Source organism: Pongo pygmaeus, chromosome 20, assembly GCF_028885625.2.
Source record: "Pongo pygmaeus isolate AG05252 chromosome 20, NHGRI_mPonPyg2-v2.0_pri, whole genome shotgun sequence".
In the NCBI taxonomy this organism is placed as follows: Eukaryota; Metazoa; Chordata; class Mammalia; order Primates; family Hominidae; genus Pongo; species Pongo pygmaeus.
The window spans coordinates 19996155-20007500 of record NC_072393.2 but is presented as its reverse complement, the minus strand read 5'-3'; the positions used below and the strand labels follow the sequence as shown (position 1 = coordinate 20007500).

General features: G+C 56.1%; 1 protein-coding gene across 4 annotated transcripts in view; it reads left to right on the top strand.

The window, feature by feature from the left end:
• The window catches only part of PBX4 (PBX homeobox 4), a 59902-nt gene extending 57168 nt beyond the window's left edge, over nucleotides 1–2734 (top strand). For 2 of the 4 annotated variants that reach the window (XM_063658807.1, XM_054465095.2), the window contains 2 exons: nucleotides 616–739; nucleotides 2329–2734. In XM_063658807.1, coding sequence (XP_063514877.1) covers nucleotides 616–739; nucleotides 2329–2434 — 230 coding nt within the window. In that variant the 3' untranslated portion in view covers nucleotides 2435–2734. Of the gene's footprint in view, nucleotides 1–615; nucleotides 740–2328 lie in introns of those variants that run through there. The other 2 variants (XM_054465096.2, XR_010125078.1) reach the window with 2 other exon arrangements.
• The last annotated feature ends 8612 nt before the right edge of the window (nucleotides 2735–11346 follow it).

Genomic DNA, 11346 nt, shown 5'->3' with positions numbered 1-11346 from the left:
AAAAAAGACATGAAAGGGCCGGGCGCGTTGGCTCACGCCTGTAATCCCAGCACTTTGGGAGGCCGAGGTGAGTGGATCACCTGAGGTCAGGAGTTTGAGACCAGCCTGGCCAACATGGTGAAACCCTGTCTCTACTGAAAATACAAAAAAAATTAGCTGGGCATGGGCTGGATGCAGTGGCTCACACCTGTAATCCCAGGCCGAGGCAGGTGGATCATGAGGTCAGGAGATAGAGACCATCCTGGCTAACACAGTGAAACCCCATCTCCACTAAAAATACAAAAAATTATCTGGGCGTGGCGGTGGGCGCCTGTAGTCCCAGCTACTTGGGAGGCTGAGGCAGGAGAATGGTGTGAACCTGGGAGGCGGAGCTTGCAGTGAGCCAAGATCGTGCCACTGCACTCAAGCCTAGGTGACAGAGCGAGACTGTCTCAAAAAGAAAAAAGACAAGACATGAAAGGACATTAGTAGTGTGGGGGGGAGGGCCCCGCTGGCCTCCCTGGGGTGGGGGGCTGAGGAGCAGAGGCCAGATGCTGAGGAGGAGCAGGAGCCACATTCAAGGCCTCCTGCCGGCTGAGCCACGACTCCGCCCACCCCGGCTCCCATCTCTTCCAGGCTCCTCTGGACCCTCCCTGCTGCCCAGCGCTGGGGACACCTTCCTCACCCTGCGGACTCTGGCCTCTCTCCAGCCTCCTCCTGGGGGAGGCTGCCTGCAGTCCCAGGTGAGTCTCAGGCACAGGTGAGTCCCACAGCGCCCAGGTGGGTGGCAGGTTCTCAGAAAGGGTCGTCTTGTCAGCCACCCCTCAGCCTTGGGGCAGCTTCCCCAGAGGTCCCAGCAGCCACACAGGCCATGCTGCGCAGCCACCTCTGGGGCACAGCTCTGCAGGGCCCCACTATGTAATGACTGTGCCCTTCCCCACCTCCACCTGTCACCACAGCAGCCGCTGGGAACAGTCAGTGGGGATGAACCCCAAGATGAGCGCTTTAGCTGTGGAGAGGAAGGGCACCTCCTAGAGGACTGTGGGAGGACATGGTGTCCTTCCCGCGAGAGGGAGGGGCAGGCAGCCAGCAGAGGAGGCCAGAGGAGAGATGGGCCTTCCCTCGGGCTCAGACCTGGCACCGTCAGAGCCGCAGCTTGTCTGGGAAGGCAGGTCTTGCGCCAGTACCTCCTTTCCTGCTGCTCTGATGCAGAACTGAGGGCACCCTGCTTGACCACAGTGAGGATTCATTTTGACGACCAAGAAGAAAAGGAGCCACGGGTCTGGGACAGCTGACACACCCACCCCACCCAGGCCCCGTGGCCTCCCGCTCCCCCTTGGTGGCCACAGGGGCCTGACACCAGCGGCAGGGAAGGCCGCGAGTGGGGACCGTCTTGAAGACACTGAGGAGGCCCACGGGTGATGTGCCCAGCACAGGCGCGAGGCTGTGCAGCGTGTGCCAGGGCCCTGCAGAGCCGGGTGCCCCTTCCAACTCACCACTCTCTCCCAGGGGCTCAGAGAATGGATGCCTCCTGTGCTGTCTGTGGGGTCCCACCTGGTCCTGGGAAGCGCACGTCCCATGCTGCCCTGCTGTGGCAGCTGCCCCCCCATCACCATGCAGCCCCCAGCCAGGGACACACGTGAGGGGCCTTACCTTGCCCTTTGCACCCCTGGGACCTGACTACGCACCAGCAGCTGTGTGTCCACCCCGGTGCAGAGCAGAGTGCCCCCGGGTGGTGCACCCGTCTGAGCTGCTCCCACACTCACGGGCAGAGCAGTCTCAGCCACTTCCTTAGCCTGTACCGTGCCCACAATAGTGGGGGTGGGCCCTGTGGACAAACGTCTTAGCACCCTTGGACCTGACGCCATCTCTGCACTGCAGACAGAGCCCCCACCCCTCATGACAAGTGGATGCCTCCCACGCTCCTTGCTGCCCAGCCAGGCCAGTGTTGGGCCAGGTTTCAGAGCCCGTTTTTCCCACCGAGTCTCACCATGACGCTCCGGGCGTCATCATGGGCTCCAGGCCTGACCTTGCCTCCCTGCCCCTCCCCGGGCAGGAGCCCTTGCTGTACCCGATGCCAGTCAGTCCTTTGCCCAAGCCCCAGGGAAGCCACTAGAGGCCAGTTTTCCTGCCAGGGAAGCTTGTCCATGTCCCATGTCAGGTGGCAAGGCCAGCTGTGACCCAGGACTGACCCCTCCATCCCTTCCCTCCTCCTCTGAGCTGGAGGTCATCTGTGGATCTTTTCCAAGCCTTCCCAGGGACCCCTGGAGGCTCCGCCTGCGGCACGTGGGCTGGGTAGTCACCAATCTCACGGCCACCCCCTCTGATGCTCAGTCTCTGTCATTTCAGGCCCAGGGTAACTGGCAGGGGGCCACCCCCCCACCTGCAACTGCTTCACCTGCTGGAGACCCTGGCAGCATCAACTCCAGTACGTCTAATTAAGTTTTGGGCATAAGCAGGAAAGAGCGCCGTGTGAGCTGCCGTGTATCGCCAGCCGTTGCTTTGTTACTGAACGTGCCGCCGATGACCTCAGAAAACCCAGATGGGTGGTGGTGCCCGTGAGCTCCTGCTCCTCATCCAGGCCCGTGGCGCCGGCTCATGTGTCTGCTGGGACTCAAGATGGCCTGAAACCTGAAACGCCACTCATTCTCCCACCTCAGTTCGTTTTTTGATAGTAATTTTATGGTAACGCTATGAATTGTCTGTTCTAGGACCTGGCACAGATTTTCCCATTAAAATTTTTGACTTATTTTAATTCCGATGTCTGTTCACCAGATTTGTTTTGGGTGGTAGTTGACACCGGTCACAGCTGCAGTGTCATGTGTGCTGTGATTCTGCCACTCATCTGCGCCGCTCAGGCACAGACTCCCAACACTGTGTTCTGTGGGATCGTATCATTCTGTTCTGATTTTAAAATGTCCTGGCTGGGTGCAGTGGCTCATGCCTATAATCCCAGCACTTTGAGAGGTCGAGATAGGAGGATTGCTTGAGCCCAGGAGTTTGAGACCAGTCTGGGCAACATAGTGAGACCTCGTCTCTACAAAAAAATTCTGCTTTCAGATTTTTTTTTTTTTTTTTTTTGAGACAGATTCTCGCTCTGTCACCCATGCTGGAGTGCAGTGGTATGATCTCGGCTCACCACAACCTCTGCCTCCCAGGTTCAAGCGATTCTCCTGCCTCATCCTCCTGAGTAGCTGAGATTACAGGTGTGCGCCACCATGCCCAGTTAATTTTTTTGTATTAGTAGAGACGGGGTTTCACCATGTTGGCCAGGCTAGTCTCGAACTCCTGACCTCAGGTGAACCACCTGCCTTGGCCTCCCAAAGTGCTGGGATTATAGGTGTGAGCCACTGCGCCCAGCTGTTTCTGTTTTCATTTGAAATGTCATTAAAGATGATAAACTTCCCAAGCGCTTTTCCTGCATGCTGTGCCTGAGGTCCTATTGGCGCACTGCGGTGCACGGCTTGGAGCTTGGCATCCCGCAGTTCGTGTCTGGGTGCTGGATGGCGCCAAGAACCAGGGCCCTGGGCTCTGTGCAGCCTGGGGTGTTGCGGGGCCCAAGGCATGACTGGGTGGGAAGAGCATCCAGGGACTAGAAGCCTGGAGTCGTGGTACCTCTGCCCACCCCCTGCTCATAACCAAGTCAGCCCTGGCATGGGATTCCCTCCCCACAGTGGTGTGGCTGGGCTTTCTACCATTTGCAGCCAGGAGATGAAAGCAACTCCCGTCCCCACCCTAAGTTCCTGTTGTCACATCTAGTCTGCTTGCCTCATGGCCCCCTACAGCCCAAGACTCAAAGCCAGAGGGCATGTCCCTGCTCCTGTGAGCTACGTTCCAGACAGAAGTTATCAGAAACACACACAAAAGTTGGGGGGTGGGTTCAGGGCCATTTTCCAAGAGAAGGCCTTTTTTATCTTTTTTCTTTTAAATTGTGGTAAAATATACATAACATAAAGCTTCCCCTTTAAAAAACATTTTTTTGGCCAGGCGCAGTGGCTCACGCCTGTAATCCCAGCATTTTGGAAGGCCAAGGCGGGCGGATCATGAGGTCAGGAGATAAGACAATCCTGGCTAACACGGTGAAACCCCGTCTCTACTAAAAAATAGAAAAAATCAGACGGGCGTGGTGGTGGGCGCCTGTAGTCCCAGCTACTGGGGAGGCTGAGGCAGGACAATGGAGTGAACCCAGAAGGCAGAGCTTGCAGTGAGTCGAGATTGTGCCACTGCACTCCGTCTCGCTCTGTTGCCCAGGCTGGAGTGCAGTGGCACGATCTCGGCTCACTGCAGCCTCCACTTCCTGGGTTCAAGCAATTCTTGTGCCTCAGCCTCCTGAATAGTTGGGATTATAGGCATGCACCATGCCTGGCTAATTTTTGTATTTTTAGTAGAGATGAGGTTTTGCCATGTTGGCCAGGCTGGTCTTGAACTCTTGATCTCAAGTGATCCGCCCACCTCAGCTTTGTGCCCTGCCAAGTATGCCATTTTTGAGTGCACAACTCAATGAAGTGAATATATTCACAATGTTGTGACATCATCACTTCTATTTCCAAAACCTTCTCATCTCCCAAAAAAAGCCTTGTCCCCATGAGCAGTCACTCCCCATTCCCTTTCCCCAGCCTCTGGCGGCCACCAATCTGCTTCATGTCTCAGATGTGCCTGGTCTGGAAATTTCCGATCAATGGGCTCGTGCACTGTGTGGCCTTCATGTCTGGCTTCCTTCACTCAGCATCGTGTCTTTGAGGTTCATCCACGTTGGCGCACGGGCCAGTGCGCCTTCTGCTTTATGGCTCAGTCCCATCCCAACTGGGGAAGGTGCCTTCTGAGACAAGGCCTACAGGAGGTGAGCATGAGCGTGCGGAGAGCACTGACCCTACCTCGAGGTGTCCACACACACAGAGGAGGGGCGGGAGGTGCCAGCCCTCGGGGGTGCCCATTAGACTCAGCATCTTCACAGCCACTCCAATGCTGCATCCAGGACAGACAGCAGTGAGGGGCATAGGAGGGTCCTGGGACCTAGGTGGTGGATGGTCAAGTGTCGCTGAGTTCATGATGGAGGTGAAGGTGGAGCCACAGTACTTGCTGATGAGGAGGAGTCACGGTGCCCGAAGTCTCCAGTGGAATAGACGGGGATGGTTTTGAGGGGGAGACCGGTTCAGCTCTGCACTGTCAGGCCCAGGGTGTCTGTCCCACAGCTGCACGTGGGAGTCGCACTCATGAGAGAGGCCTGCTCTGCAGAGAGCAATTTGGAAGTTGAGGGAGGCCAAAATATGGGACAGAAACTAGGAGAGGATGTCATAGAAGCAGAAAGAAGGACAGACACCAGGAGCAGAAGTGAAGCTCCACCAGGATCAAGAAGCCACCTCCAAGTCCAGCATCGGGGGTGACAGCTTCAGTGGGGCCACAACCACTAGAAAATCAGAGGCTCCAGCCTGGTCAGCCCTTGGGGGGATTCAGAGCAAAGAGGTCACTAGGGGACATGTGGTGTGGAAGGGAAACTAAGGCTGTGAGCCTGGGAGAGCTGCTGGGCAGGTCCTTGAGGGAGGGAGAGGGCAGGACCTGCCAGGCAGCTCCTCTGGGTGCTGAGGACAAAGCGGTGACTGGGTGTGCCTGCCAGAGGCTGGAGCTGAGCCTGTGGGCAGCTATGCCTCCAGCTCCTGCCCGCCCTCCTCTGCCTGTAGTGTGAATGCAGGTCACAGTTCGGAGATTCAGAGCGAGGCCTCTTGGGGGGTTTCGATAAAAGAAATCCCCCCCAGGTCAAATTCTGTGTATGTGTGTATGTGTGTATGTGTGTGTGTGTGTGTGTGTGTGTGTGTCACAGAGTCTCCCTCTGTTGCCCAGGCTGGAGTGCAGGGGCATGATCTTGGCTCACTGCAACCTCCGCCTCCTGGGTTCAAGCCATTCTCCTGCCTCAGCCTCCCAAGTAGCTGGGACTACAGGCATGCGCCACCATGCCCAGCTAATTTTTGTATTTTTAGTAAAGACAGGACTTTGCCATGTTGGCCAGGCTGGTCTCAACCTCCTGGGCTCAAGTGATCCGCCCGCCTCGGCTTCCTAAAGTGCTGAGATTACAGGTGTGAGCTGCTGCACCCAGCCCGCCTCCGCCCCCCAACCCAGGTCAAATTCTGCACACAAAGTCACACTTTATTAATATTTTATATTGCACTATTCAAATGTGCCTGAGTCACCAGGGACTTGAACTGCCTGCTGGCTGCGTGGGTGCTGATAGATGTCTCCATGTGACAGGTGGAGACAATGAGGCTCAGAGGCTTTGTGACCTGCACCCCGAGCCCCTAGATAGGAGGGAGCAGCGGGGGGGGGGCTCCCAGCCTGAAGGCAGTGGTGGTGGGTACAGTCTGGTACAGCCGCCCAGGAGGGCAATTTTGTAGAATCTATTCATATTAAAAGTGGACACATTGAGGCTGGGCATGGTGGTTCATGCCTGTAATCCCAGCACTTTGGGAGGCCAAGGTGGGAAAATCGCTTGATGCCAGGAGTTCAAGACCAGCCTGGACAACATAGTGACACCCCTGTCTCCTAAACATTTTTTTAAATTAGCCAGATGTAATGGACACCATAGCTACTCAGGAGGCTGAGGTGGGAGGATCACTTGAGCCCAGGAGGTCAAGGCTGCCGTAAGCCATGATCATGTCACTGAACTCCAGCCTGGGAGACAGAGTGACACCCCATCTCTATAAAAAATAAGAATGCACGTACCCTTTAGTCTCATCAATTCCCCTCCTGATTTTTTTTTGGGGGGGAGGGGGGACAGAGTCTTACTCTGGTGCCCAGGCTGGAGTGCAATGGTGTGATCTTGGCTCACTGCAACCTCTGCCTCCCAGGTTCAAGCAATTCTCCTGCTCCAGCCTCTCGATTAGCTGGGATTGCAGACACCTGCCACCATGTCCGGCTGATTTTTGTATTTTTGTAGAGACGAGGTTTTACCATGTTGGCCAGGCTGGTCTTGAACTCCTGACCTTATGTGATCCGCCTGCCTCAGCCTCCCAAAGTGTTGGGATTACAGGCATGAGCCACCGCACCCGGCTTTTTTTTTTTTTTTTTTTTTTGAGACAGGGTCTCACTCTGTCATCCAGGCTGGAGTGCATTGGTGCAATCATGGCTCACTGCAGCCTTGACTTCCTCGGTTCAAGTGATCCTCCCATCTCAGCCTCCTGAGTAGCTGGGACTATTAACCATGTGCCACCACTCCTGGCTAATTTTTGTGTTTCTTTTTATTTTATTTTATTTTAATTAATTTATTTTGAGACAGAATCTTGCTCTGTTGCCCAGGCTGAAGTACAGTGGTGCGATCTCAGCTCACTGCAACCTCTGCCTCCCAGGTTCAAGTGATTCTTCTGCCTCAACTTCCCCAGTAGCTGGGATTACAGGCATGTACCACCATGCCTGGCTAATTTTTGTATTTTTAGTACGGACAGGGTTTCACCATGTTGGCCAGGCTGGTCTTGAACTCCTGACCTCAGGTGACCTGCCCGCCTCGACCTCCCAAAGTGCTGGAATTACAGGCATGAGCCACCGCACCCAGCCTATTTATTTTTATTATTATTTTTTGAGATGGAGTCTTGCTCTGTCACCCAGGCTGGAGTGCAGTGGCGTAAATCTCAGCTTACTGCAACCTCCACCTCCCAGGTTCAAGCAATTCTCTTGCCTCAGCCTCCTGAGTAGCTGGGACTACAGGCGCCCACCACCAGGCCCAGCTAATTATTGTATTTTTAGTAGAGACGGAGTTTTGCCATGTTGGCCAGGCTGGTCTTGAACTCCTGACCTCAAGTGATCTGCCTACCTCGGCCTCCCAAAGTGCTAGGATTACAGGACTGAGCCACCATGCCGGCCTACTTATTTATTTAGACATAGGGTCTTGCTCTGTCTCCCAGGCTGGAGTACAGTGACATAGCTCACTGCAGCCTCGAACTCCTGGGCTCAAGCGATCCTCCCGCCTCAGCCTCCTGAGTATCTGGAACTATAGACACGCACCACTACCTCTAGCAAGAGTGTTTTGCAAATGGTGGCTAAATACCTAAAGTGTGTGATCCTGACTGGGGTAACCACCTCTGCCCGCCCTTGGACCACACATCACCCATATTGTGGGTCCAGCTGGGACGGGATGGTGGGCTTTCAGCTCTCAGCCTTCCTCATTTTGAAACAGCAAGAATTTGGAAAGTGAGGGATAATGCTTTCAATCTCTAGACACATCCAAATCTGTAGGAGCCTCAGCTCAGGGAACTGGGGACCTGCATTTTATTTAATTTTTTGAGATGGAGTCTTGCTTTGTCACCCAGGCTGGAGTGCAGTGGCGCAATCTCAGCTCACTGCAACCTCTGCCTCCCGGGTTCAAGCGATTCTCCTACCTCAGCCTCCCAAGTAGCTGGGATTAAGGCTCCCGCCCTCATGCCCGGCGAATTTTTGTGTTTTTGTAGAGATGGGGTTTTGCCATGTTGGCCAGGCTGGTCTTGAACTCCTGACCTCAGGTGATACACCCGCCTCTCAAAGTGCTAGGATTACAGGTGTGGGTCACCACGCCTGACCTGGGACCTGCATGTTAAATGGGGCCGCTGGCAGCATTGTAGGGACTCCCAGTGGCCCGTGGGCACGTGGATTCAAGCAAGAATTCCCAGCAGATCCCAAAACGAGTGGGGGACCATTTCAGGAGGAAGTCAGTGATGTTCTCACCTCCCTCAACTAAGTGCTAGGGAAACCGAGGCACAGAGAGGGAACCCTGGTGATGTGTACAGTCCCCTGCCCCCGCATTCTGGATTCCCCAGCGTCCCACCTTGAGCACCTACCTGGGACCCTCACAGGCCCACAGTGGCTCCTCCAGCTCCCAACAGACACCCTCAACCTGGTCCAGCCCAACCTGCCAGAGCCCCAGACACGGCCGGAGTCCTGGGTTTGAGTCCTGCCTCTCGGCACCCTGCGTGCTGCCCTCTCTCCCTGAGCCCATTTGCCCCTCTGTAAAATGGGCACGGGCGCTCCTGCCCAAAGGGCTTGGTGGCAATCCCATGAGCACAGAAAGGCGCTGACGGCTGTGTCCATGCAGGGGTGCTCTCGAAAGGTCTGGGATTCTGTTTTTCCTTCTTGCCTGTGGGGACACCCAGGCTGGGAAAAGGGGGCCACTCATCTGCCAGGCTGGGAGAGCTGGAGGGTAGACGGGAGGTTGGACCGGCCCCATCTCCCCGCCCCTTCTCTACTGGGCCGCCAGGGGGCGATCTTACAATAGAACAGGATGCGGGCATCTCCCTCTTCGCTGACCCCTCACTGCCCCTGAATAAGCTCATTCCCACCGCAGGGAGGGCTTTTGCACTGGCATTCCCTCCGCCTGGCTAACTGCTGTACCCCTCCCTAAAACCCCTCGGAGCCCCCGGCCCTCTCTAGCTTTCTTTTCCCCTAAGCTGCCCCCTCCTCACCGCCAGCCGGTGTCCTGAGACCTTAGCTAGGGGGCTAGGAGCGTCCGCAGGGGCGGGCGCCTGGTCTTCCTCCTGGCACTGGTTCCCTCTCCTGGGATAGAGATGGGGCAACTCAGGCAGCCGCGGGCCTAGCTCCAGTCACTCTAGGTCCGTCGCCCCAACCCTTGGCTCGGAATCCACCCCTGCCCCAAGTAATGGGGTAAGGGGCCGGGCCGTGTGGCTCTAGGGACCGGGCTGCCCCTCCCTGGGCCACAACCTCACGCCTGCCTGTCCCATGGGGGTTTTTTGGACGGAAGCGGGTCCTGGAGAGTGTTGAGGGATAAGGAGAGGCATGGTGTGTGGGGAGGAGGTCTCTGGCCTCAGTCTCTCCACGTGGGTCACGGGTGGAAGTAACCTGCAGGTATGCTCAGGCCAAGCAAGGTGTGCAGTGGCAGCTTCAAGACCCCCATATGCAGTTTCAATTTCCCCCACATAGAGTTTCAAGGTCTCCCTCATAGTTTTAAGATGAAAGTTTTGGCAGGGTGTGGTGGCTCACATCTGTAATCCTAGCAGTTTGGGAGGCCGAGGCGGGCAGATCAATTGAGGTCAGGAGTTCGAGACCAGCCTGGCATCATGGTGAAGCCCTACTAAAATACAAAAAATAGCTGGGCATGGTGGTGCCCACCTGTAATCCCAGCTACTCGAGAGGCTGAGGCAGGAGAATCACTTGAACCCGGGAGGTGGAGGTTGCAGTGAGCCGAGATTGCACCACTGCACTCCAGCCTGGGTGACAGAGCCAGACTCTGTCTCAAAAAAAAAGATGGAAGTTTCTAGGGCCCCTTCATCAGTGCTTGGCAAGGCCCTATACCCACTCCCTAGTGAACATTTCTGTTCCCCTACGACTCCAGGGGGCATTTCAAGACCTAACACACTAGGACCCTCGATAAAGTTTGGAGGCCCCCACACTCTGGGGAGGAAATTGAGGCCCTGATTCAGATGCCTTGTCCTGGGGGCGGGGGGCGGGTAGTGATTGCTGAAGGAGGGGGGTTGAGGCTGCCTGGGACACCCCAGCTCAAGTCCCTGCCCCTCTCCTGTGTGTTACTGAGGGTGACGATTGCAATTACAGAGTGCCTAACCCATGCCAGCCTCGCAGTCACCAATTCCTGAAGAGGCGAAGGCCATTGTTGGTTTATTCCCCAGCTGGGGAAACAGGCTGTGAGGTTGAGGGAGGACAGGGCTTAGGTCTGACCCAAGAGGCAAGATTTTGCAGTCAGGAGTCTCTGTAATGACCCAGGAGGGGCTCATCTAGCACCCTGTGCCTGCCGAGGAGACTACGGGAGCCATGGAGGGTGTGTGAGCAGAGAAGTAACCCAAGCCAGCCTTAAGCTAGGGACACTGCAGCAGGCCCCCCATGGCCCAGGCTGCAGCTCCCCCTTTGGCCACCAGGCGTCGTCCCAGCCTGACAAACGAGGTTTCCCAGGCCCTTGTCCTGGAACCAGTGGGGAACTGGCTCCTACTTCCAGAATCTGCCACCACATCTTCAGGAAACCCCCTGAGCTTCTGTTTTCCCCACATCGCCCCCTCCCCCTGGAAAGTGGGGCACTAATGGGACCAGCCTCACCGGGAGAGGTCAGTGAGGAGATGCAAGTGAGGTGCTTCGGCATCCAGTAGGCACTCAGTGGATGTGTGGGCCACCAGCCCTGCCTGCGGTGCAGGACAGACAGACAGACAGACAGATGGATAACCCTGAGACATGGCTACAGGGTGAGGAACACGTTTTGCCGTGAGCTACTGGGGTCCATTGGGACCTGCTGAATCCTAGGGGCCTGAGGGGACATCCGGAGATCCAGAAGGAGGTGGGACCCCAGGGAAAGGAGGGAGTGCCCAGGCTGCACTGACCTCCCATCTGTGTGGCCAAGGAAGCCCGAATTTCCCATAAAAAAAATCAGCCTAGTTCAGAGTTTGCAGT